This window comes from Haliotis rufescens, unplaced genomic scaffold (genome assembly GCF_023055435.1).
Source record: "Haliotis rufescens isolate VD_foot unplaced genomic scaffold, xgHalRufe1.0.p SCAF_8, whole genome shotgun sequence".
Lineage (NCBI taxonomy): Eukaryota > Metazoa > Mollusca > Gastropoda > Lepetellida > Haliotidae > Haliotis > Haliotis rufescens.
Window position 1 is genome coordinate 700,710 of NW_025964372.1, and position 27,022 is coordinate 727,731.

The 27,022-nt window shown below is 42.0% G+C and overlaps 1 protein-coding gene across 2 annotated transcripts; it reads left to right on the plus strand.

The window, feature by feature from the left end:
- Positions 1 to 3,199: 3,199 nt before the first annotated feature.
- Positions 3,200 to 25,876, plus strand: LOC124119103. 2 transcript variants are annotated; one of them, XM_048389186.1, is made up of 17 exons: positions 3,200 to 3,328; positions 5,425 to 5,735; positions 6,684 to 6,841; positions 7,338 to 7,590; positions 8,471 to 8,576; positions 10,688 to 10,784; positions 11,977 to 12,072; positions 13,618 to 13,668; positions 15,119 to 15,203; positions 15,790 to 15,849; positions 17,774 to 17,950; positions 19,614 to 19,755; positions 20,587 to 20,698; positions 22,681 to 22,753; positions 23,647 to 23,805; positions 24,109 to 24,251; positions 25,600 to 25,876. In XM_048389186.1, the coding sequence occupies exons 1-17, from the start codon at positions 3,241 to 3,243 to the stop codon at positions 25,829 to 25,831; spliced, it is 2,343 nt and encodes a 780-aa protein (XP_048245143.1). In that variant the 5' UTR covers positions 3,200 to 3,240; the 3' UTR covers positions 25,832 to 25,876. The 2 variants fall into 2 exon arrangements, with proteins under 2 accessions (XP_048245143.1, XP_048245144.1); XM_048389187.1 differs by lacking the exon at positions 8,471 to 8,576 and having other exon boundaries at positions 7,338 to 7,441.
- The last annotated feature ends 1,146 nt before the right edge of the window (positions 25,877 to 27,022 follow it).

Below are 27,022 nucleotides of genomic sequence, written 5' to 3' on the forward strand. Positions count from 1 at the left end.
AATCTACAATCAGAAAGTAAAACAAGAATAGTTAAAATATACAGTATTGCGGAAACGGGAAATGTAGTGTTTTTGCGTTTTATTGATTGTATACCAGTAACAAGCAGCAGAGACTGGAAAAAGAACAAATGTTTATCCAATGGATGAAACACAAATTTAACTCCAGAATGTATTACAGTAAACTACGGATATAACGAACTCAAAGGGACCATTAATTCTAGTTCGTTATAACCGTAGTTCGTTATAAGCATATATACAGTATAACTACAGCAAATAGTCGGGACAAAAAAGTAAGTTCGCTATATCCGTCAGTTCGTTATAAGCGTGTTCGTTATAAACGTAGTTTACTATAATACATTTGTCATTTCAATCGTAAATGTTACACTGCTACTTTACAAATACTGTATATTTGAATTCAAATGTCTCCCTACAATTGTTAAATTACTTGGTGTCGTCGCTGGATTGTGTAACTACATTATGACGTCACAGTTGTAATTATGACGTCATCATAAGCATGACGTCATTCACATGTCATTGTCAGTTACACTGAAGAGCTGTCATGAGACAGTGAAAGTACATTCTACCATGACATTGATGAATGCTTGATTCTGATTGGTTAAAAAGAGGTTTCCTTTTTGCTACGGAAACCCCTTTCAAATATATTAAGCCTTATCACAAAAAAATGTGCGTATGAATACATAGATAGCCTACATATCGATTCACAGAAAATGGCTGCCGATCGATCACCCCCATATGAACTGTAAAACATATCTATATTTCCTCTAATACACGCTGGGTCTCTAACACCAGCCAGGTCTCTAATACACGCTGGGTCTCTAATACCATCCAGGTCTCTAATACACGCTGGGTCTCTAACACCAGCCAGGTCTCTAATACACGCTGGGTCTCTAACACCAGCCAGGTCTCTAATACACGCTGGGTCTCTAATGCCAGCCAGGTCTCTAATACACGCTGGGTCTCTAATACCAGCCAGGTCTCTAATACACCCTGGGTCTCTAATACCAACCAGGTCTCTAATACACGCTGGGTCTCTAACACCAGCCAGGTCTCTAATACACGCTGGGTCTCTAACACCAGCCAGGTCTCTAATACACGCTGGGTTTCTAACACCAGCCAGGTCTCTAATACACGCTGGGTCTCTAATACCAGCCAGGTCTCTAATACACCCTGGGTCTCTAATACCAGCCAGGTCTCTAATACACGCTGGGTCTCTAACACCAGCCAGGTCTCTAATACACGCTGGGTCTCTAATACCAGCCAGGTCTCTAATACACGCTGGGTCTCTAACACCAGCCAGGTCTCTAATACACGCTGGGTCTCTAATACCAGCCAGGTCTCTAATACACCCTGGGTCTCTAATACCAGCCAGGTCTCTAATACACGCTGGGTCTCTAACACCAGCCAGGTCTCTAATACACGCTGGGTCTCTAACACCAGCCAGGTCTCTAATACACGCTGGGTCTCTAACACCAGCCAGGTCTCTAATGCAAGCTGGGTCTCTTATACCAACCAGGTCTCTAATACACGCTGGGTCTCTAATACCAGCCAGGTCTCTAATACACGCTGGGTCTCTAATACCAGCCAGGTCTCTAATACACGCTGGGTCTCTAACACCAGCCAGGTCTCTAATACACGCTGGGTCTCTAACACCAGCCAGGTCTCTAATACACGCTGGGTCTCTAATACCAGCCAGGTCTCTAATACACGCTGGGTCTCTAATACCAGCCAGGTCTCTAATACACGCTGGGTCTCTAATACCAGCCAGGTCTCTAATACACGCTGGGTCTCTAACACCAGCCAGGTCTCTAATACACGCCGAGTCAAGGGCTCTCGCGAAATTAATAGACGGCGTATAGTGTCAAATAGAGGAAATACGGCAGTTTGATATCGGATGTTTGGGGCGATCTAGGCCGCAACCCTGACTACTTCGATGATGACATTAAAAGATTTAACGAAGGCATATCTTTTGCATACAAATGAAATGTTTATGAAACTGTTAGAGAAATGTTCTATGGTGACCAGAATGGGAACAATTTAAGCTATTTCCTCATTGAAACACCCGACAATGAAAGTAAAATATAACATTATAAAAAATTGACAACACACCAGCAGGGATAGTTAGTCAACGTGTTAATGTTGAACAGCATCACACTGTGCATCAGTACTGGGTTGTCTTCTGGTTTCCTGCAATTCTTTAACAGCACTGTTACTGTTAACAATTTCTTTGGCAGCCATAACTGAGAGTTCAGTGCAGATATACTGACAACCGGGACACGTTAGGACGGTTCTCAATTCAGGGGGAGGAGGTATAATTCAAAGATTCACACATTCAAAATAAGTGAAAGAGTGATATCTAATAAATTTTGTTGAGAAAATAATAGTTGTTCATTTTTTGGGTAACTTTTTTCTGAAACCCACGAACAGGTAATTTCATTATTGAAACAACCGACAATGAAAGTGAAATATAACATAATAAAATGTGTTTGAAGACATTTTATTCATGACAACATGGTGTTTACAAACCTTTTTCTGATCGATATCCATTGCCATCTCCGTCAACCACCACCGTTAGAATTTGGCAGGAGGGGATTTGAAAGTGCATCAGAAAACACTCCCCTTCGAAAGTCCACGAAAACAATGTCCAAACTGAAGTTACAGCTTATGAAACTTGATGAAATTCATTTCAGAACACGCACAGTTATGAAAATCATACACGACCTACTATTTCTGGACCAGAAATGTCTAAGTTCTGTCACTATTTGGCGTATCCTGCCCCACCTTTGGCATCAATCACAAACACATACAAAGGCAAGTCAATTGTTCACCTTAAAAACACTGGGACATAGGCTTCACGTCAATACAAGTAGCTGCATCGGGCATTATTTTTGTCACTGATGCGTCATTATGTGGAAATGACCTCCAAATGTCTACTATAAAATGTTTTTAAAGCTTTGCTGAGGCCTTGAATGTTGTCCCAACTGCTCACATGGATGGGCGTCCTAAGTGCCTTTAATAACCGTTAGATCAACGAAGTCAGCTATACATACTTACTGGACAAAGTTCATATTTCTTGCTCGACGTGATAAAGTTTATCTGTTAACACTTTTGATAACGCTACACAGACATGTATCATCTTCTTGACATGATCTGCCCTCAGAGGGTCTGTATCAGTCAAGACTCAATCAATGACAGGCTTCTGATAACCCGTGTACACATGACATGCCACGGTTTGCCAAGATGGACGCCTACCGACACATTATTCTACGAACGATACTTCTTATTACCGCAGTCGACAGCTACGTACTGGGTAAGTGATAATGCTGCATGGTTATTTCTATAACAAATGACGACACAAACCTATTTGCCAGAAATGTGAAATGCACAGAGGCTGAGAAAGGGGAGTCAGTCCTACATCGTCAAGTGTACGTGATTATCCTAGACACATTGGCTAATTTTTACGCAACGTGGAACAAAAGTCAAAGTGATGCATGTCGTATACGTTTCACTTTGGCAGGGTAAAGAATCACAAGTCGGGAGACAATGATCAGTGTCAGGGCGAGCACAAAAGAGGAACTGTAAACTACGGTTATAACGAACTCGAGGGGACCACTAATTTTAGTTCGTAATAACCGTAGTTCGTTATAAGCATACATACATCATATATACAACAAATGGTCGGGACTAAAAATTAGTTCGCTATATCCGTCAGTTCGTTATAAGCGTGTTCGTTATAAACGTAGTTTACTGTAATTACTGAAACTGAAACACTAATGATTGTTGTTGCTATTATTATTAGTAGTAGTAGTAGTATTATTTACAGATTAAACTAAAAAATGCAGCAAAGAGTATTTGGGTGATCCTGGCACAGTCAGGCTTGTTAGACTCATCATCAGCTCGGGGCCCTTGTCCCCTCTTCACGCAGCCCAGACATCGAATGGGACTTCTCCCAGGAAGCGCTGCCTAGTCAAACCCACCCAGAACTTTTCGCAAAATGTGGAGACTCCTCAACACTGCAGCCTTCTGCATTACCCAGATTGTCAGAAGGGCTGTATTCCTGGTAGCAAACCCGGGTACTCTCCCAATGTCAGTCAACAGATTGGGGGGTACCAAACCTAAGGCACCGAGAACAATGGGGAGTCGGACAACTTGGTACTTTGGATACAAGCATGACATTTCGAAAGCGAGGTCTTAATATTTGCCAAGTTTTTCGTCAATCTTGTCAATCACATTACTGTCAAAAGGGACAGAAAATTCAATAAAATAAATGATTTCATTGGATTTATTAAAAAAGACAAGATCAGGTTTGTTGGCGTGGATATGTCTAAGGCTGTATACGGGCCTATTCGAACGAATTTTGTATTGATCATTATCCATGACGCCCTCCACATATTCCGGGTCGTACCATGGATGGACCTCTGTGTCAAAACCACAAGCATGGCGAAGACGGTAATAAAATGATCGAGCCACTTCATCATGTCGGTTAAGATACAATGTTTGTGCCAAAGCGGGGCATCCACTGACAATGTAATTCATTGCATCTCCATTTCATATTTACATTTTGATGAAAAATCACACATTGACGGTTTCGAGTGGGAAGTGACTGGTATTGAGCAGTAAACAGAAAACCCTCTGTTTCACTTCGCAGGCCGCTCGACTTCATCCAAGCGAAGGACTCTGCGGGGTTGCTGATCTTCTGAAAACACATACCCAGTGATCGTTCAGATTATTATTATTCAGTCTGTTATTTATGTTATTGTTGTTGGTGGTGGGGGTGGGGGTTCCGCGAACTATTTTTCACTCATTCGGAGCAACAAATACACATGCTGTGTTACAAAAGACTCGACAACGTACGTTTAACTTACTGTTTGGACTGCGTTCTTTTTCCAGAAACCGCGAAACGAGTATAACGCCCCTTACACATAGAATGTTTCAATAACTTGCTAATATAAGGGTAACGCTATTTTTCAGGGCATTATCATTTGCAGAAGCCTGAGGTCTTCCATTAACTGCCCGACGAAGGAGGGCAGTTGAAAAGAACGAGGGCTTCTGCCAGTGATAATGCCCTGAAAGAGAGCGTTACCGTTATTATAGCTAAAATGGATGGAATTTGTTATCAAATTAAAAGAACAACAATATCAGTTTTGAAACATTTACTGCAATCGAATGTCACTGACCACATTTTACAAATATGGAAACGTCATAGAACAAACCAGATGACGTCACTATAATACGTGACGTCATTTTCTCTACCCTATGACGTCACCGAACAACGGGCTTGATAATGGCCCGTCGTCAAGCAATATGAGGGCATAATCAAGTTACAGTGGCCCGCTTATTTCTAATAACGTGCGGGCGGTTTAATGATAATTCTATCCATTTTAGCTATAATGTATTCTATTACAGCTTCTCGCACAATACCGATTTCAAAATCCCCCGACTTGTCTTTGACGATAACGGATGATGACGACTATAACCTAAATATCAATGGACGGCCCTGGTTGTTCAGCGAGAGCACGTTCTTCAGGGCTGATGGCCGGATGTTCTCAGTGGAGGAGGGCACGCTCACCCTAATCAGCGTCACCAATAGGAGCGGCGTGGATAGAATGGGTCAATGGAATTCTGTGGACTTTCTGTACAAGGCAGGATCCCATCAGATGCAGACAAGCGTCATGTATTACATACAGCCGATTTACCCACTGGTGCTGTTTAAACAGGTAGATGTATGGTATAAATATATACACTTAAAAGTAGACACATGTTAACGATAATAGTTACAGAGAGAATAATAAACGCAGGTCGGGTTGATATTATTTCATGGTTAATTATAAATTCATATAGTTCAATATTCATTTTTAACAGTTGTTCATGGTTAGAGGGCGGTCGGGTATCCTAGTGGTTAAAGCGTTCTCGTCACGCCGACGACCCAGGTTCGATTCCCGACATGGGTACAATGTGTGAAGCCCATTTCTGGTGTCCCCCGCCGTGATATTGCTGGAATATTGCTAAAAGCGGCGTAACACCATACTCACCCACTCATGGTGTAAGAAATTATGATGCAGCAACAAGACTAGCAATTAACATTATAACCGTGATGCAATCGTGTCGTGACGCCTTTTGACTATTTATTCCTTATTTGATTTCAATAATTCATTTATGGATACCAAAGAATGAATTTATATCACAGATTTGATTTTATTATATCATGAAATGTTTACTGATATCGCAAATCGATTATATCAAATAATGTACTTTATCATCTAAAAATTCGAATATGATATAGTATATATAGCCTTCGTCTCCGTGACCTTATGCCCATGTTTTAATAGTTCGTGAAGAAGGGTACAGTATCGTAACATTTACATATATAGTCATATTCAGATGATGTCTCTACATATATGTAAGGGCAAGCGCCTGAAGTGGCGTCTCTTGTGCACACCATGATCTTATGATCGTGGGTTCGAATCTTGGTTCGCCCCTGTCATGTTTCTAGTTTTTGTCAGCACTATACAGGTGCTCGTGGGTTTGGCAAAAGCGGTAAACGCCAAAGATTTGCATAATTTCAGGCTTTCCTCCCACATTAAGCTGACACGCCGTTATGTAACTGGAATACTGCGTCAAGTGGTGTTAACCCCAACTCATTCACTCACTCTCACTTTCTACAGAAATACCTGGACGACGTGCATGACGCAAGTGCCACGCTTAGAGATGAGACAATTTCCGGGTTCCCGAGTTTCCAGGTGGTTGACAAGTCCGATATTGGCCTTGGTTACCTGTCGTACGGTGGCATGATGACCGGGGACACGAGGAGGAAGTTCGGGAAGTTGGTATTGCGTAACTGAACTATATATCATACCTCATGAAAAGACCGCCTCCGTGGTCTAGTGGTTGAGCGTCCGCCCGACGGCCGTGTCATACAAAACGACGTTAAATGATGGTACTTGTTGTTACCCTGTCTGGCGCTCGGCTTTAAGGGACTTAAACAAGGACTGGTCAGCTTGGAGTCAGAATACTGTATCTGAGTGGGGTGTTCATGTTAAACTGCGGCATGGTATCTCAGTGAGCTAGCACTATAAATCGGCATCAGTCCGGACTAGTACAAGCAGCCACACAAACACCCACGTACATGCACGTCGCTATATAAGTGCAATTATCTTGGACGCGACGTTAAACCCCATTTCACCTCACTCATCTTATGACAATTACACAAACCAATTCTTTTATCAACCTAAAGCTTAAGAAAACGGCCTACTTTGCATATATAACAATTAGAACTGTTTTGAATTTCAGTGAATACTTTGAGATGAACTTTATTTCAGATGGGGAGAGGTCATGACTGATTATAACCAGGGCATCACAGATGGGCCTCTGGCAATATTTGACAAAAACCAAACAGCCACGACTTTCGTCATCTCTCCAGCCAGTAAGTTCATGATTGCATCGATGTGGCACAAGTCAGTGCTAAATGTCCAGGGCGCAGCGCACTGGGGACTTCTAGGATCTGTTGACGACGTACCCCAAGACTTTGAAATGATGACCATCGCCTATTGCGGGGGCCAGGGGATTAACAAGGTATTTAATAATATAACGACCCTTCAGTGATCGAGTGGGTTTTCAATTCCGCTGCTTCAGCAATATCCAGCTGTATCCCTCCAGAGGCTGCAAACATAGTCTCATCAAACTGCAAACGTTTCTGGAATTGAATCCGGCGTGACAAACGAACACGTTTATCTCAATAATCTTTATTATCCAATTTTCTTTTCCAAAATTTGAATTTGTAAATTTCTATGATTGAAATAGAATTGAAACTTGGTTTACCAACTTGATCATACGTGTGGTAGATGCAAATGTTCTGGGTTATTTATCGACGAATAATTATTTCCTGTACCACACAAATCATCACATTTGTTGTTCATTGTTTACGTTGACAAAAATATGTTATGAAATTGTAAAGGAAAATATGGATTTGCGTATTTATCCTTTGCTTACAATGGTTGTACGTGCAGACATCAAAACACAATTGAGAATTATCGATACGGTCACGTTTATATGAAAAAATATTTGATCATACTCCTCACTGTCGCGGTAGAAGTGGCATATCTCTAGCATAAAGCAAAACAATCTGCAAAACGCATTGAAAGGCTTTCAATTGCCTCTCTGTTCTAATTTCAGAATAAGCGCGTTTGTTTACAAACAAGAGACAATTCCAATCACGTGATATGCAAATAAGTCATGCCATTAGTGTAATGTTATATAATGTGACCTTTGAGACACATCACAGAAATGAACGTCTCCGATTTGGGACATTGTGCACTTCCCTTTAACACTGAGTGGACATGTTCTGATATATATGAATGAAATAATTTTCAAATCATCGTCAAATCTATCTCACTCGTTCGTGCACCAATCATTGATATCAACAGTGTACTGTTATCTTTGTATGGAAACACAGGCCTTGGAAGACTGGGGCACGTTCCTGCAACACTACTACGGGCGTGATGACCGCTATGTGAAGTCTGACCTCACAGTAAACTACATCGGCTATTGGACTGATAACGGTACCACACATCCCATCGCCAGTCAACTATTGGAGTGATAATGGTACAACACACCCTATCGCAAGTACACTATTAGACTGATAATGGTACAACACACCCTATCGCCAGTACACTATTGGACTGATAACGATACCACACACCCAATCGCCAGTCCACTATTGGACTGATAACGATACAACACACCCCATCGCCAGTCCACTATTGGACTGATAACGGTACAACACACCCTATCGCCAGTACACTATTGGACTGATAACGATACCACACACCCAATCGCCAGTCCACTATTGGACTGATAACGGTACCACACACCCCATCGCCAGTCCACTATTGGGCTGATAACGATACAACACACACCATCGCCAGTACACTATTGGACTGATAACGGTACAACACACACCATCGCCAGTACACTATTGGGCTGATAACGGTACAACACACACCATCGCCAGTACACTATTGGACTGATAACGGTACAACACACACCATCGCCAGTACACTATTGGACTGATAACGGTACAACACACACCATCGCCAGTACACTATTGGACTGATAACGGTACAACACACCCCATCGCCAGTACACTATTGGACTGATAACGGTACAACACACACCATCGCCAGTACACTATTGGACTGATAACGGTACAACACACACCATCGCCAGTACACTATTGGACTGATAACGGTACAACACACCCCATCGCCAGTACACTATTGGACTGATAACGGTACAACACACCCCATCGCCAGTACACTATCAGACTGATAACGGTACAACACACACCATCGCCAGTACACTATTGGACTGATAACGGTACAACACACCCCATCGCCAGTACACTATCAGACTGATAACGGTACAACACACCCCATCGCCAGTACACTATTGGACTGATAACGATACAACACACCCCATCGCCAGTACACTATCAGACTGATAACGGTACAACACGCACCATCGCCAGTACACTATCAGACTGATAACGGTACAACACACCCCATCGCCAGTACACTATCAGACGGATAACGGTACAACACACCCCATCGCCAGTACACTATTGGACTGATAACGGTACAACACACACCATCGCCAGTACACTATCAGACGGATAACGGTACAACACGCACCATCGCCAGTACACTATCAGACTGATAACGGTACAACACACCCCATCGCCAGTACACTATTGGACTGATAACGGTACAACACACCCCATCGCCAGTACACTATCAGACGGATAACGGTACAACACGCACCATCGCCAGTACACTTTTGGACTGATAACGGTACAACACACCCCATCGCCAGTACACTATTGGACTGATAACGGTACAACACGCACCATCGCCAGTACACTATCAGACGGATAACGGTACAACACACCCCATCGCCAGTACACTATCAGACGGATAACGGTACAACACACACAATGGAGAAAGTATTATTAGTACCGTCTTTGTGAATGTAGACAATGGGTTTCGTCATTTGTGCATGGGAGGGTGGGTTGGTTTCACACCGATGTGAACAATATCAGACGCAACATCACGACGGAGGACATCCAAAATGAGCTTCACATAATGCACCATATTGGGAACTGAACCCAGGCCTTTGGCGTAACGAGCGAACACTTTCATAACTAGACTTCCAACCAAACCGCTCCTTCATTGTGACTGTAAGGCCATAAACACGTCTCTCTCGATTGACAACCATAATAACCTCACGACTATCATTTGTTTGTTTGTGTGTTTGCACTCACAATATTCCAGCTATCTGACGGCGGTCTGTAAATAATCGAATCTGGACCAGACAATCCAGTGATTGATATCATGAGCATCGATCCACGCAATTGGGATCGATGACATGCTTCAAACCAAGTCATCGAGCCTGACCACCCGATTGCCTTAGTCGCTTCTTACAACAAGCATATCACGACTATAAGAGCACCCTTTACATTTTATGAATATGTTGTTTAGCCCTGTTTATCTATTTATTTTAAAAAAAGATGTAGAACTGTCGTAAAATTCACATTTGTGATAACATACCCGTAAATGTACATAAGTAGATGTTTTAACACAATTTACCTGTGACTATTCCTATGTTTACACAGGGGCCTACTACTATTACAACACTGTGCCCGGGAAGAACTATGAAGATACAATGCTTGACATCGTTTCATATTTTCCACAAACAGGCATCCCATTCAAGTAAGTACATGTAAAGACTAGAGAAACATGACATTCGAACGTTCGTGAGGTACACGATAATGAGCCATCCAGTTTGGATTACGAAATTACTAAAGTGTTACCTTTTCAAAATTAATATCAAAATCAAAATGAAAAATTAACACTTCAATTCACAATTCAATTCAATTAACATTACAACAGTTCAATTAGCACAGAATAATAAATAAAAATTAACACTCGTTTTTTTATTAGGTTAAACAAAATCAGTAATGATACTCGTGTGACTGGACCCGTGAAGATCCGGGGTAGAAAAGGTCTTCAGCAACCCATGCTTGTCGTATATGGCGACTGTGCTTGTCAGAGGCGACTAACGGGATCGGATGGTCAGATTCGTTTATTAACAGACCGCAGTCATACTGTTGAAATATTGTTGAAACAAGATACAAACAAACAAGCAAAGTCGTGCTCCTGGATGTTTTGGTTCATCAATCATTTGATTGTCTGGTTTGTTTAGAGGCTGACGTCGCAAGGCAGGAGCACAGCTGTGCTGCGTCAGGCAATAAATACCTACTTTTTCATGCAAATTGTATGAATGGCGGCTGCCACCAAAAGGACAGGACATACTTACCATTTTACCTGATTTTCATGTCCTTTTATATAATTTCCACAGCTATTCCCGTGAAAAGCGACTATGCTTGTCGTAAAAGGCGACTAACGGGATCGGGTGGTCAGGCTCGCTGACTTTCTTGATGCATGTCATCGATCCCAATTGCGTGGATCGATGCTCATGATATTAATAACTGGATTGTCTGGTCCAGACTCGATTATTTACAGACCGCCGTCCTATAGCTGGAATATTGTGAGTGCGGCGTTAAACAACAAACCAACCAACCAAAACCAACCACAGCTATTTGCCCTTTACGCCAAGTAGAATCTGTCTCGGCAGAATATAGGCTGGTTATCCTCTTGCCTTGACAATTTATATGTTTTATCATTGAGTGTCAGCTCGTATAACATATACATGTTGGTCGATGACGTTTTTTACGTTATGGAAACCCCAACGTCAGAATCAACGTCGGGATTCCGGGATACAATTTATCCCTAGCATACTATGACGGTCGTCAGAGGCGACATAAATCCATTGGAGAAATTATATTAATCTTATTTCATCTGTACTTTGCTATAAACATAAAGGTTATTTGAAATCTTCCAGATACATACAGTATGATTCATGGTGGTACTTCAAAGGACTGGGGGACGGTGTAAAGACATGGGTAGGCCGCCCTGACGTATTTCCCCATGGGATGCAGTAAGTTATCAAGCAACAAGATGTATATTAAAGGAGGCTGGCCGCTTGCCAATTAGCAGCCCCAGCGGGATTACCTCAAGCTTTTCAGTCCCTCCTATGTGAGTGAGTTGGGTTTTACGCCGCTTTTAACAGTATTCTTGTTATATTACGGCGTGTCAGCTTAATGTGGGAGGAAAGCCCGAAGTGATGCAGGTCTTAGATGTTTACCACTTCGGTGAAACCCACGAGCACGGGTATGGTGCTGACAAACCTAGAAACATAATCGGGGCGAACCGGGATTCGAACCCACAATCATAGGTTTCTGGCGTGCCCAAGGGACGCAACTCTGCACAGCGAATCGCGGCGCCTTAGACCACTGGGCCACCCGTGCCCCCGTGTGTGTCAGGTAACTGTACGACGACACTAACGGAGCATATAAATATAATCCTACTGATATTCAATAACAAGAGTATGTAAAAATAAAATACCCATATTTATTTATCTCAATAACCACAATTTAACTCCAATTTGTATTAAAAGATAACAGAAGTTGCCCAGAGTTGGCGGTCACAAGCACCCATACATTTTGTTCTGGGATGTCTTCACATATATGTTTGGTCGGAAATAACTTTATTCAATGAAGATAGATTGAAAAGTTGTGGGGTAGAAATATTTTGTCCAGTGTAAGTTTCACTGATCCAGTGAACAAACATCACCGTTGTTTAACCTTTTCGCCGAAAGGAACCTTTGTCGTCGGATTGGTGATTCTCTGGCATTTACGTTTTCTATTAACGCCTGTTTTAGATGACCAATTTCACCAGCCAACACCTCAATACTTTGCAATATACACCCTTCCATCACCTGCATAATCTAGATACACTCAGCGTCGTTATTGAATGTTGGTTGACAATGTGATTAACGGGTGAAGAACGTGTTGTTTTGGCTTTTGTCACACTGATTAGACGCTTTTATGAAGCTGGACCAATGGACGGCGATTGTCAAGGGCAATGACACGTGCAGGAATAAAGGTTATGGAAAAAGGCGACCCCAAAACTTTTATCGCGATCACTGGTTTAGCCCATACACGTGCAATACATGAGTGAGTGAGTGAGTTTGGTTTAACGCCGCTTTTAACAGTATTACAGTTATATAAGGACGTGTCAGCATAATGTGGGAGGAAAGCCCGAAGTGATGCAGTTCTCAGACGTTTGCCACTTCGGTGAAACCGACGAGCGCGGGTATGGTGCTGACAAATCTAGAAACATAATCGGGTCGAACCGGGATTCGAACCCACAATCATAGGTTTCTAGCATGTCCAAGGGACGCAACTCTGCACAACTCGCCTTAGACGACTGGGCCACCCGTGTCCCCGTGCAATACGTGACAAGTAGCAGTCATTGTGAGCATAACCTGGTTCATTCCAAATGCACCTGAACTGTTCTCCCCAAAGACGTTTGCTGAATACTTTTATTTCTCATTATCAACCCCTCCATAACGACTGCTGAGAATTCATTTTCATGCTCAATATGTTGGCTCCTAATTATCAAATGAATGGGTTTTTTGTAGATGGGTGTACAATAAAACTGGATTACCGGTGTCAGCCCACAATAAATTTTGGTAAGTGATTTGGTGAGTGAGTTTGCATTTACGCCGCTTTGAACAGTATTTCAGTTATCATGGTGTGTCAACTTGACGTGGTAGGAAAGCTGGGAGAAATGCGTACGTTTTGTGAAATCCCTCAAGCTTCAGTGTGGTACTTACAAACCTAGAAACATTTGGTCAAAACTCGAACAGACGAACATAGACTGATGGCACGCAACGCATTGACCACATTTTGGTCCATGGACAGTAGTAGTAGTAGTAGTAGTAGTAGTAGTAGTAGTAGTAGTTGCAGATTAAAATAGAAAATGCAGCACAGTTAGGCTGGTTAGGCTCATCATCAGCTCAGGGCCCTTGCCCCCTCTACACGCAGCCCAGACACCGAATGCGACTTCTCCCAGGAAGCGCCCAAAGCGTCAAACCCACCCAGAACTTTTCGCAAAATGTGGAGACTCCCCAACACTGCAGCCTTCTGCAATACCCAGATTGTCAGAAGGGCCGTATTCCTGGCAGCAAACCCGGGTACTCTCCCGATGTCAGTCAACAGATTGAGAGGTACCAAACCTAAGGCACCGAGAACAATGGGGAGTCGGACAACTTGGTACTTGGGATGCAAGCGTGACATTTCGAAAGCGAGGTCTGCATATTTGCCATGTTTTTCCCCAATCTTGTCAATCACATTGGTGTCAAAAGGGGCAGAAGATTCAATGATATAAATGATTTCATTGGATTTATCAAAAAGGACACCATCAGGTTTGTTGGCCTGGATACGTCTAAGGCTGTATACGGGCCTATTCCAAAGGATTTTTCCACATATTCCGGGTCGTACCATGGATGGATCTCTGTGTCAAAACCACAAGCATGGCGAAGACGGTAATAAAATGATCGAGCCACCTCACCATGTTGTTTAAGATACTGTGTCTGTGCCAAAGCTGGGCATCCACTCGCAATGTGTTGGACAGTCTCTTTACATGATCTAAATTTCATATCCCCCTTTAATGCAAAATCACACATTGACGGTTTCGATTTGGGAGTGACTGGTCCTGAGCAGCAAACAGAAAGCCTTCTGCTTCATTTTTCAGGCCAGCCGACTTCATCCGGGTGAAGGAAACTCGATGCAGTGGTCGTTCAGAAAGCCTCTCCTTGAAAATCTGAGTCTGGGCCGCCTTAATATGGCACTTCGCTTGGTTGACACTCATTTCTGTACCGTTCAGCAGGGCAGAACCATCAACAAAATCAACACCGACATTGAGATTATCATTATTATTGGTAGTAGTAGTAGTAGTAGTAGTAGTAGTAGTAGTAGTAGTAGTAGTAGTATTACGTTGTTGTTGCTGTTGTTATTATTTGCGAGGAGAGACAAGTATGTGCCTTTTATCAACCAAACACTCATAATCGTTTTGCAATGTATTATCTAAGAGTCACCAAAGGTCACAGACTCAGCATGGGGCTATTTCTATTCGACTAGGTCAGGAGACACCACTTATGCAAAACAGAATGGTGGAAAGTACAACTTTATTATCGAAGGATCAAGAGCTGTCCCCGACGATCAGGTAGTAAGATCATTAAGATATGGACATATAGTAAACTACGTTTATAACGAACACGCTTATAACGAACTGACGGATATAACGAAATGTGTTTTGACCCTGTCAATTTGCTGTATATGTGCTTTAGATGTGCTGTATATATGCTTATAGCGAACTATGGTTATAACGAACTAAAGATAGTGCTAACTTTGAGTTCGTTATAACCGTAGTTTACAAGATTATAATTAATACAAAGAACATGCAGGGACATGTGCAAGTGTTATAATATTGGACTTGGTATGTCAGTGAGTGAGTAGGCTATTAAGCCTCTTGTATCAATATTTCCGCCATGTAAGGCGGTGGGAAACGACAAAATATGTTGGAAAATCCTTAACGTATCTAGGGGCGGTCGGATAGCCTAGTGGTTAAAGCGTCCGCTCGTCACGCCGAAGACCTGGGTTCAATTCCCGACATGGGTACAATGTGAGAAGCCCATTTCTGGTGTCCCCCGCCGTGATATCGCTGGAATATTGCTAAAAGCGGCGTAAAACCAAACTCACTCACTCACTCACTTAACGTATCTAAATGTTATAATTATTTTTATCCGCAGACATTTTGGGACGATCTCCTTAAGTCAGGACGAGAATGGGGTTTGATTACTTATGAACAGGTAGGTGGAAGCAAACGGTAGAAGGGTGTAAGCTTATCATGTGAACTTTGCACGATATACGGCTTTTCCATGGACGAAAGGCAGGTCACATGACAACGGAACTGACATCATAAGCGTAGAACGACACAATTTGACATCCATACTTTTTCACGACACGGTATTCCTGAACTGACGTAAAAAAACCGACAGACTACTTCCACATTCCCGTGGGAACCCCCGGGAATTCCCAAGCACGAATACAAACAGCGGCGTTATTCCTGATCGTTTGGACCCTTTAACCTTGAATCGTTTCAGCACACAATGAAAAACGTCCGAGAGTTTAACTACATGGTCGTTAACTAACACCCTTGCTACGACCCATCTGATCAAGCTAGACTGACAGTGACAGTCTACATCAATCTTTGTTCGCATATATTTGACACATTTTTATAATCACCTTTCAATGATCGGCCAACCGATCAATGATAACAACAGGTTCATTTACAGCTTCGGGAATCTCTCCCCTCAAGTTTATCGTGCCGGCAGGGGGCACGGGTGGCCCAGTCGTCTAAGGCGCCGCAATTCGCTGTGCAGAGTTGCGTCCCCTGGGCATGCCAGAAACCTATGTTTTTGGTTCGAATCCCGGTTCACCCCGATTATATTTCTAGGTTTGTCAGCACCATACCCGTGCTCGTGGGTTTCACTGAAGTGGTAAACGTCTGAAACCTGCATCACTTCGGGCTTTCCTCTCACATTGAGCTGTCACGCCGTGATATAACTCGAATAACTTTTAAAGGCGGCGTTAAACACAACTCACTCACTCACTCACTCACTCACTCACTCACTCACTCACTCAAATGTTAAGTATATTAGACATTCCGACCCTCATGTCCGACCATTCAGTGCTGTCAATATTCACATTTACTATCACCTGTTCGCGTACAGAGAAATGATAAGCATTAGCATCCCTTGAATTGACTTTCACTTTAATTGGAGTATCAACCTTCATTGAGTGAAGGTTCCAATAAACTCACACAAAGTGAAAGTAAATTCTTATAATTTTGTTTTATCAGTGTGTTTTACATCGAAGGGTGTAGGTCTAGATCTATACACAATTTTATTAAGTGCCTTTGACTTCATGTTTACACTGACAGCCATACAACAAGCAGCTGCATCGTAGAATAAAATAGTTCCTCAAAAAGAGGTGAGATGAGTGTATGTAGTGGGCACCCTCGCCTCCAATCAGTGTTTATATTATTAACTGTGGTGAAAACCATGTCGAGAAACCTTCAGTTGTAACACGATGTCATGGCAAATTGTTTACATCGGTGTCTGTATATCATCCAGCACATTGTTGGGTGTTCCCATGAACGGATTTATTAATTCCCAAACACGACGCCGTCTAAATCATGAACATGTGTTTTTGAAATCACTATCAAATAGTGATAGTACTATATAGCTAGATGTTCGCGAAAAGATGAGTGTATTCTGCCCTTCCGGTGACACCTATCTTAAACACATGCAAAGGCAGGTCACTTCCTCACCCTCCCCCCCCCCCCCCCCCCCCCCACTCACCCTTTGAGTTTTTTACTATTATCCTCCAAAACTGGCTTCCCCAGGAGATATTGTTTCGGTGTGATCTTATCACACTGCTATGCAGACCATTGTGACGTCATCGGTAACCAAGATGGCATCCCTAATTTCACTGCTACTGACGCTGGTCAGCTGTATTTTTTACCCGAACGGCACATCATATTACTGATTACAAACTTAAAAAGATGGAAGAATTATTTTGGATGATAAACAGAAACTTATCCTCATGTCGTTTGATATAAAAAAATATCACCACTCGTGGATAAACTTTTGTCGACTCGTTTAAAATATTTGACATAAAAAACACTCGGGTGTTAGTCTCTGAGCAGATCGTTTTTCAAATATTCCCCAGGACTGGCTGAACCATGAATTTGTGAACGTCAAAGCTCTGCAGACCAATGTGTCTCTGGGGGAGAGGTGGCTAAAGCAGATGGGCCAGGCAGGTATAGACAACAACGTGACCATCCAGTACTGCATGTCCAACTCAAGACATATATTACAAGCATTGGAGATCCCGTCTGTCACACAGGTGAGGTCACAAGCACATACCTGCATTCCCTGCCTTGGCTGACTCTTTCTTTATCGTCATAGTATCTTCGATGACTCGATGTATTGTATCGAGAAGGGGCGATATAGGCCCGGTCGTTTAAGGCGTCGGAACTCTCTGTACAGAAACCTACGATCGTTGGGCCAGATTCGACCCCTTCATATGTCTATGAAACTCGTGGGTTTCCCTGAGCCCCTCGCCCAATATCCAGCTTACACACCGCGACATAACTGAAATACAGTTTGAGCGAAGTTAAACCAAACTTACCCCCTATCACGAAGACCGCCTCCGTGGTCTAGTGTATAGCGTATCTGCCCGGGTAACAGACGTTCGGTGTCTCGATCCCCGTTCACGCCATACAAAATTAAAGTAAAAATAAATGTCCCCACCTTGATTGAAGACTAATTTATTCAGGGAAATAACCATTCAAAAGCTTTCTCATGTCCACATTACACACACAAATGGTCTCATGTGTTTATGTGCCGAACGATGGTGTACATCGTCGGAAATCCAATATGGCCGACAAAAATGGCCGACAAAGGACGCCATGGGAGAATATTTCGCCTTGGGAACATCAGAGTTAATTTTGCTAGACCCCATGAAGATTATATAAAAGTTAGTTGACACCATTATCTTTCGGGGACCCTATCTTCCTTTTTCACTACATGGCTGAATAATGCCGATGCCACGTTCAGTTGTAACTCCTTCAAGGCTAATTGCCTCGTTTCTTTTATCTTTGAAAGCTGCATGTCTTATATACCTTGTGTAGTATTCAGTCCATCAGTATAATATTGCCTCGTTCTTTTATCTTTGAAAGCTGCATGTCTTATATACCTTGTGTAGTATTCAGTCCATCAGTATAATATTGCCTCGTTCTTTTATCTTTGAAAGCTGCATGTCTTATATACCTTGTGTAGTATTCAGGTCATCAGTATAATATTGCCTCGTTTCTTTTATCTTTGAAAGCTGCATGTCTTATATACCTTGTGTAGTATTCAGGTCATCAGTATAATATTGCCTCGTTCTTTTATCTTTGAAAGCTGCATGTCTTATATACCTTGTGTAGTATTCAGTCCATCAGTATAATATTGCCTCGTTCTTTTATCTTTGAAAGCTGCATGTCTTATATACCTTGTGTAGTATTCAGTCCATCAGTATAACATTGCCTCGTTTCTTTTATCTTTGAAAGCTGCATGTCTTATATACCTTGTGTAGTATTCATTTCATCAATATAATATTGCCTCGTTCTTTTATCTTTGAAAGCTGCATGTCTTATATACCTTGTGTAGTATTCAGGTCATCAGTATAATATTGCCTCGTTTCTTTTATCTTTGAAAGCTGCATGTCTTATATACCTTGTGTAGTATTCAGGTCATCAGTATAATATTGCCTCGTTCTTTTATCTTTGAAAGCTGCATGTCTTATATTCCTTGTGTAGTATTCAGGTCATCAGTATAATATTGCCTCGTTTCTTTTATCTTTGAAAGCTGCATGTCTTATATACCTTGTGTAGTATTCAGTCCATCAGTATAATATTGCCTCGTTCTTTTATCTTTAAAATCATTCATATTCTAGTAGAAAATGATGTTTTGTGTTAGTTCACATCTAAGCAATATGTTTCATTGTACCTGTTGGTTTTCCAAAGGCTCGAGTTAGTATGGATTATCACCCAGGCTTGGAACAATGGAAGATCGGCGTCTCATCAATATTCGCTCACGCCATGGGAATCAGGCCATATAAGGACACCTTCTGGACAACGCGATATCAGCCAGGAAATAAATATATTGGTAAGACGAAAATGGACAAGTTCCCGTCACATTCCTCAAATGAAGTGATGTCATATTACGCGCAGCCTGTTTACTCTGACAAAGTGTCTTTGTTTCTGAATTACAAACAAACGACACCAAGCTAAAGAAATATGTGACGCATTTTCCAATATTTCAAAAAGTAGAATGATTACTTTTCAAAGATTATTTTCTGCTATTTATTATTAGGTAACATCAGGGGCGGTACTCAAATGGATATGTTTTGTGTTATGAAAAACATATGACGACTGGTAATGTTATCCGTATCTTAATATACTAGTATATGTACATGATACTGTGGATATTCAGAAGTATTCTCCTCTTTGAAGTTATAAGTGTATCGATATGTACTTTTGCTTTGAGTTAGGACCCCTTTGACCTTACACACATTTTTCATTTTATTAATTAAAACTAAGCATATTCAAAGTTTCAAATTCGAATTCTGACACACAATGTGTGTGTTTTTTGCACAAGTTATGGTGAAAAAATCAAATATTTTCACTCGCAATAACACAACAGGTAAAAAGGGGGATTTCAGGTGTGACTTTGCAATTGAAGACAGGTACTCATTAAAAGGGTATCCCACTACCCTGATATGTCTGGTGTGTAAATGGGGTTAAACGTTACGTCCAAGATTATTGCACTTATATAGCAATTATCATTTTTTAAATCAATTACTATTTATCAATACATTTATTTTATCACAACGTTTGTGTTATCCTGTAAGTCTTCTGTTAGACTTTATCGTGGGTTTTGTTTGAAGTTACTCACCCAGTCACGATGACAGACACACATAGATATTCATCTTTTCAGGAGGAACGTCAGAACCGAACACGGAGCTGAATGCCCTCATAGCAACCCTTAGCACTGGCCCTGTCGGACCTGGGGACATGATAGGGGCCTTCAACGCATCTATAATAATGAAGTAAGCAATATGCCCCACGTACTCAAAACATGTCTCACTGTATGAGTGAGTGAGTATGGTTTTACGCCGCTTTTTAGCAATTATCTAGCAATAACAGGGCGGGGGACACCAGAAATGGGCTCCACACATTGTACCCATGTCGGGAATCGAACCCCTCTCACTGTTCAAGAACACAGCAGCTGGAAATCTGAAAAGTGAGTTGGGTTGCATCCCTCAGAAGCCAGAACATCTCGGGGATGGAACCAGACAACGTTCGAAACTTTATATCATTTAAGCATGATGTCTCATGGCATTTACTATGCTTGCATCTTCGACATCAGACTCACCAAATGTGGTCTTCGTTCTGTGATGTACACTTTGTGTTCAGTGTTAACTGGCGGGCCAAAGAAAGTATATATACTGAACAACAAAGGTTCCTGTGACATTGAATAAAATTTAATGCAAAGATAAGTTTTTTACCAAATCTGAAACAATTTCGGTTTGCAACAGATAAAAGACTCCTGTAAGTGTTCAAATGGTTCAATTTGCCATACTGATTTTAGAAAATGCGTGATTTCATAAAAAATACATGAACATGCCAAAATGTCAATTTACAAATCAATAGCGTGTGTGTCCACCTCTGGTTGCGATGCAAGATTAAGATTACAAACGTTATTATAACGTTACTGGGCAGAAAACTGCCGAAACACGATAGCTTGAAGGTTTAAATCACACTTTGATACCCGTACATCAATATCGAATAACTATTTCTTGTTTGTTTCATTTAAGTCACCATGAAACATGGGAGTACACTTTCTTTTGTCCGGCAGTCTATATGCACGTGTAACCTTTTGTGTTAAGACTGTGTTAGTTCACAATGTAATATTGATACTGCACTGAAAGTGCAATATGATTAAAAAACGCTTTGCTTGATGAGAAAGCTATGCATTAATGCCTTTAGAATGAATTTGTTCATTTCTATGTATATTAATATTCATCAATATGTTTATTAATTGTACACTTACAACTTCAAAGAAAAAAGAAGTGTCAATTATGTGCTTCTAAAATTTCCCATGTCATACATTAGTATATGAAACTGGATCACAGTAACACTCGTCAATGTTGGAATTAAATTAATGGCACCCACCTAAATAACAAAAGGCAAGGATTGCGTTGAAATACGATTTTGTTTTTAATACGATTCTTGCTCCAAAATAGTTTCAACATTCAAGGCCTTAGTAAGGTGAGTTGAAACAGGGTTTAACGTCGCGTCCAAGATTATTGCACTTATATAGCGACGTGCATGTACGTGTGTGTGTTTGTGTGGCTGCTTGTACTAGTCCGGACTGATGCCGATTTATAGTCCTAGCACAATGAGATACCATGCCGCAGTTTTAACATGAATACCCCACTCAGACACAGTATACTGACTCCGAGCCGACCAGTCCTTGTTTTTGCCCCTTAATGCCGAGCGCCAGACAGGGTAACAACAAGTACCATCTTTTAACGTCTTTTGGTATGACGCGGTCGGGGATCGAACCACGGACCTTCCGCTCTCCGGGCGGACGCTCTACCACTAGACCACGGAGACGGTCTCAAGGCCTTAGTAAAGTTTTACAGACCTCCTATGGTAGACACGTGGAGGTCATATCCCAATTTGACGCATCAGTGATAAAAATGATGTCCAAAGCAATTACCATTTTTTTTTAGGTGAACATGCCTTTTCTTGTGTTTTTGACAGTGCCACCTGCGGGTTATGATAAGCTGACCTTTTCGCGACCACCTGGTATCATCACTATTTGGTAGAGATTCATGAACACATGCCTATGATGTAGTCGGAATCGTACAATTGCCCTTCACGCCGAATGGAATCTGTTTCGTTGGACAGCCGGCATTGGCTATTCTTTTGGATTGACGTTTAATATCTTTTATGATTGAAAAGGTTTTGTCGTTTATTTTTTGTTAATCAAAGGGTGTGATGCCTGTACCTTGTTGTTTTGCAGGAGTGTCAATGCCGACGGGAAGATACTGAAACCATCCAAGCCTGCCACAGCCATAGACAACCAAATACGAAGGGTAACTCACGACCCAGCATCAGTTATCTTCTATATAAAGGAGCGAGAATATCGTCCAAATCCATTTTCAGAAATTCTGAAGAGCATGATAATGTTTGCTTCGTGCTGATTGTCTCACACACTTTTGTTTGCGAAGACGTCATGTCAACACACTGTCGAAAACAATAGATTATGGTGTCATAGACACTATGTATAGGCGTCTCGCTAACAGTAAAGGCCTGTGCTCACTGAACGTAAGTCTCGGGGACAATCCCACATTTCTGTTGTTTGTTCGACATATAGACTTTGCAATAGACTACAAGCTAGGACTAATAGATAATTATCCCTGTTGAAATGATGCCAATCCTAAAAGACCCGGGTAATGAATGTGAGACATGCTTAAGTCGAAAAACGTGACACAAACAACAATGTAAAAAGACGGGTTTTGAGTTTTGTTGAACTGTCACTTTAATACTGTTCATTGTGCTGCCGCACGCACAGAACGTGAAGCTCAAGGTCCTTTTGTTAACGCACTGGGGGCGTTTTTCCGAATCGTAGGTGTTTCCCGACTAATGGTTTTCATGTTGTTGTGATCATTTTCATCCGGGAAATTTGTCACTGACACTTAAATAATATGAATCTCTTCATTTTGCACCCCTTGCTCCGCTAATTTTGCTTTTATGGCCAAAAATATCCGTATTGCGTCTCACATTTTGAAGAGTATATATCAATATTATACCCCAAACCTTACTACGACAATGTACAGGGCTTCCCACGCTATGTTTTCATGCGCCAGATGCTTTATAGATGACAGTAATAAAAAGTACATGACTCTAAAACGTATTTCCTGCTGCTCTATGGTAATGATTTACTGGTACAAATGGGGAGGGCGTAGTATTCATATTTATACTGCAGCTTGCGTTTGGCGCTGACTTCAACGGCCCATCTGGGGAGGTGTACACAACATATTCTGACTTTGGTGGAATGTGGAAATTTGGTATCATACTGGCCGCCGACCTCCTTGCAGGATACACGATAACCCCAACTGATGCAGGATTTCAACAGTTACCACAGGTAAATCACAACCAAAGGTCATGCACATCTACATGCATTAATCTACAGGTGATACACAAATACGGTTGATACACAACTGCATAAGATGATCCAGTACAAGGAATTGCCAATTGCTGGTAACACAACTACAGGTAAATTGGCCACGACAGCTGATTCACATTAACTGATAACTGGTAAACTTCAGGTAATAAACACTTGCGGTTGATACACAACTACAGTTTAACTCTTAAGGTATCTTGAGACAGTAATACGGAAAAAGTAAATAATTGTTTTTTGTAAAATTATTGTTTTTCTTTTCTGCAGTTTCCGACCAGCAGAGTGTTTTCACACAGCAGTACAAGCAGCATCGATATATTCACTGATGACACCCCCCTGGTTCTGTCTGGCTGCTCAACAGTTGCCTACTGCCTACACTACACCTCGCCTACTATAGCCATGGGCGACAAGTAAGTCGAATAAAGCATCTCATTAAAAAAGGGTTTGGAAATTAGACATGTTTTTCAGTATTGTAGGAATTTTATCCTATGGTACAATGTTGGCGGTGCATTGATTTGAGGTCTGTTTAATATATAGGAGGTTAGCATGTGATCACGTTTGTGTTGTTGAGTGTTGGATGCCCAGTGTTGTTGACTGTTGGATGCCCAGTGTTGGTGCGTGCTGGATGCCCTGTGCTGATGAGTGTTGGATGCCCAGTGTTGGTGCGTGCTGGATGCCCAGTGCTGATGAGTGTTGGATGCCCAGTGTTGGTGCGTGCTGGATGCCCAGTGTTGTTGAGTGTTGGATGCCCTGTGTTGTGTAATTCTAAATGCCCCGTGCTGATGAGTGTTGGATGCCCAGTGTTGTTGAGTGTTGGATGCCCAGTGTTGTGTAATTCTGAATGCCTCGTGCTGATGAGTGTTGGATGCCCAGTGTTGTTGAGTGTTGGATGTCCTGTGTTGTGTAATTCTGGATGCCCCGTGCTGATGAGTGTTGGATGTCCAGTGTTGTTGAGTGTTGGATGCCCAGTGTTGTTGAGTGTTGGATGCCCTGTGCTGTGTAATTCTGGATGCCCAGTGCTGATGAGTGTTGGATGTCCAGTGCTGATGAGTGTTGGATATCCAGTGTTGTTGAGTGTTGGATGTCCAGTGTTGTTGAGTGCTGGATGCCCAGTTCTGATGAGTGTTGGATGTCCAGTGCTGATGAGTGTTGGATGCCCAGTGCTGATGAGTGTTGGATGTCCAGTGTTGTTGAGTGTTGGATGCCCAGTGTTGGTGCGTGCTGGATGCCCAGTTCTGATGAGTGTTGGATGTCCAGTGCTGATGAGTGTTGGATGCCCAGTGCTGATGAGTGTTGGATGTCCAGTGCTGATGAGTGTTGGATGCCCAGTGTTGGTGCGTGCTGGATGCCCAGTTCTGATGAGTGTTGGATGTCCAGTGCTGATGAGTGTTGGATGTCCAGTGCTGATGAGTGTTAGATGTCCAGTGCTGATGAGTGTTGGATGCCCAGTGCTGATGAGTGTTGGATGTCCAGTGCTGATGAGTGTTGGATGTCCAGTGCTGATGAGTGTTGGATGCCCAGTGCTGATGAGTGTTGGATGCCCAGTGTTGTTTAGTGTTGGCTGTCCAGTGCTGATGAGTGTTGGATGCCCAGTGCTGATGAGCGTTGGATGTCCAGTGCTGATGAGTGTTGGATGTCCAGTGTTGTTTAGTGTTGGATGCCCAGTGTTGTTTAGTGTTGGCTGTCCAGCGTTGTTGAGTGCACGATACCTGTCATGAATAACGTGTGTAATAGAAGTGTTTCATATCATTTTTCCAGCACGGTTGTGGTCGTCCTGGGCGAACTGGACAAGTGGGTACCGATGTCTCCACAGAGAGTTGTGTGGATCAGAATGGACACTGATGTCAGTATCCGCATAACCGGTGCTCCCAGTGAGGTGGTCACCTTCTGGTTCAGCCTTAATGACCAAGTAGTCACCGTTAAATGCATCCTTGGCCCAAAAGGGTTTGCTACTATTCTCGCCAGGGCTCTCAAATGTACGCCCGAATAACTTTGGTTGCTAATAAAATGTTATTGAGAATTTACCGAAACCAAACTGTCTCATGTTTTAGAAACAAAACCAGTTGTTCGTATGGGATGCTGGATGTAGGGAATTACATGTGAAGTTTTGACCGAATCCCTATTCTGTCTGAAACATTTTTTTTCAAAAAACACAAAACATGTTATTTGCTTTATCGGCAACTGAAATGTTGATTGTTATTCCATCGGCTGGATCAACTACTTAAACACGCTACTCTACACAGATACACCAGGAGTATTTAAGTGATTTGGTTTAACGCGGCTTTGAAAAGTATTAAAGTCAGTTTGATGTAATAGAAAGACCGAACTAATGCAGGCCTTAGACTTTTACCACACTGGTAAAATCCATGAGCGCGAGTATGGTGTTGACAAACCAAGACACATAGCAAGATTCGAACCATGGATCAAAGGTCTCCGATACGCCTAAAGGAACACAACTCTGCCCAGCGAATGACGGCGCCTTTGATGACTGGGCCACCTGTCCTCACACCAGGATGTGACGAGGACAATGTAAATTGGGACAGACCAGTAAACATCTGCACTTACTTGGAACATAAACATGTTTTTACATTCTAAATATATTTTATAGCATCAGACGAACATTTACACCCTTTCATGCTGTAATTGAATGTAAATATCCGTATATGACTATATGTTGTACCAGAGAATTGCCAATCTGTTTCTAATAATTCCGATTCTGAGTCAGAATAACTGATTATAGGTCCCCAGCACCCTATGATGGTCGTAAGAGACTCAATTAAGTGGGTGGTCAGACTCAGTGACTTGGTTGATTGTGTGTCACCTTACCCTGATGGAGAGGATCTTTGCTTACAATATCAATCACTGGTACACAAACATGTTCGACAATCTAATATTAATGATATTAGATACTTATCCTGCTGACACAATGTGCAAATTCCTACTTTGTTCCGAATCTTAAACACAGAATTGAAACCAGGCGCCCGAACGCACTCCACTGTCCAGCCTCCCCTGTGAACTTACTTTTCCTACTTCAAGCCTTTTCAGCTAAAAACTTTCTTTTCATTCGGAAGGCAGGGAGGGATGTTTCTCAGCAGCATAAGTATCTGATTTCTCACTTATTAATTTGTTGTCAAGTATCACTATCCAGTTTGATTGGCATGTTTGGAAGCAAGTGGCAGGA

Excerpts from the sequence above, each read along its gene's own strand:
- LOC124119103 (XM_048389186.1), top strand. The coding sequence starts at position 3,241 with ATGCCACGGTTTGCCAAGATGGACGCCTACCGACACATTATTCTACGA. Across the intron at positions 3,329-5,424 it reads AGTCGACAGCTACGTACTGG|CTTCTCGCACAATACCGATT; the intron begins GTAAGTGATAAT and ends ATTCTATTACAG. Across the intron at positions 13,669-15,118 it reads TCAGCCCACAATAAATTTTG|GTCAGGAGACACCACTTATG; the intron begins GTAAGTGATTTG and ends CTATTCGACTAG.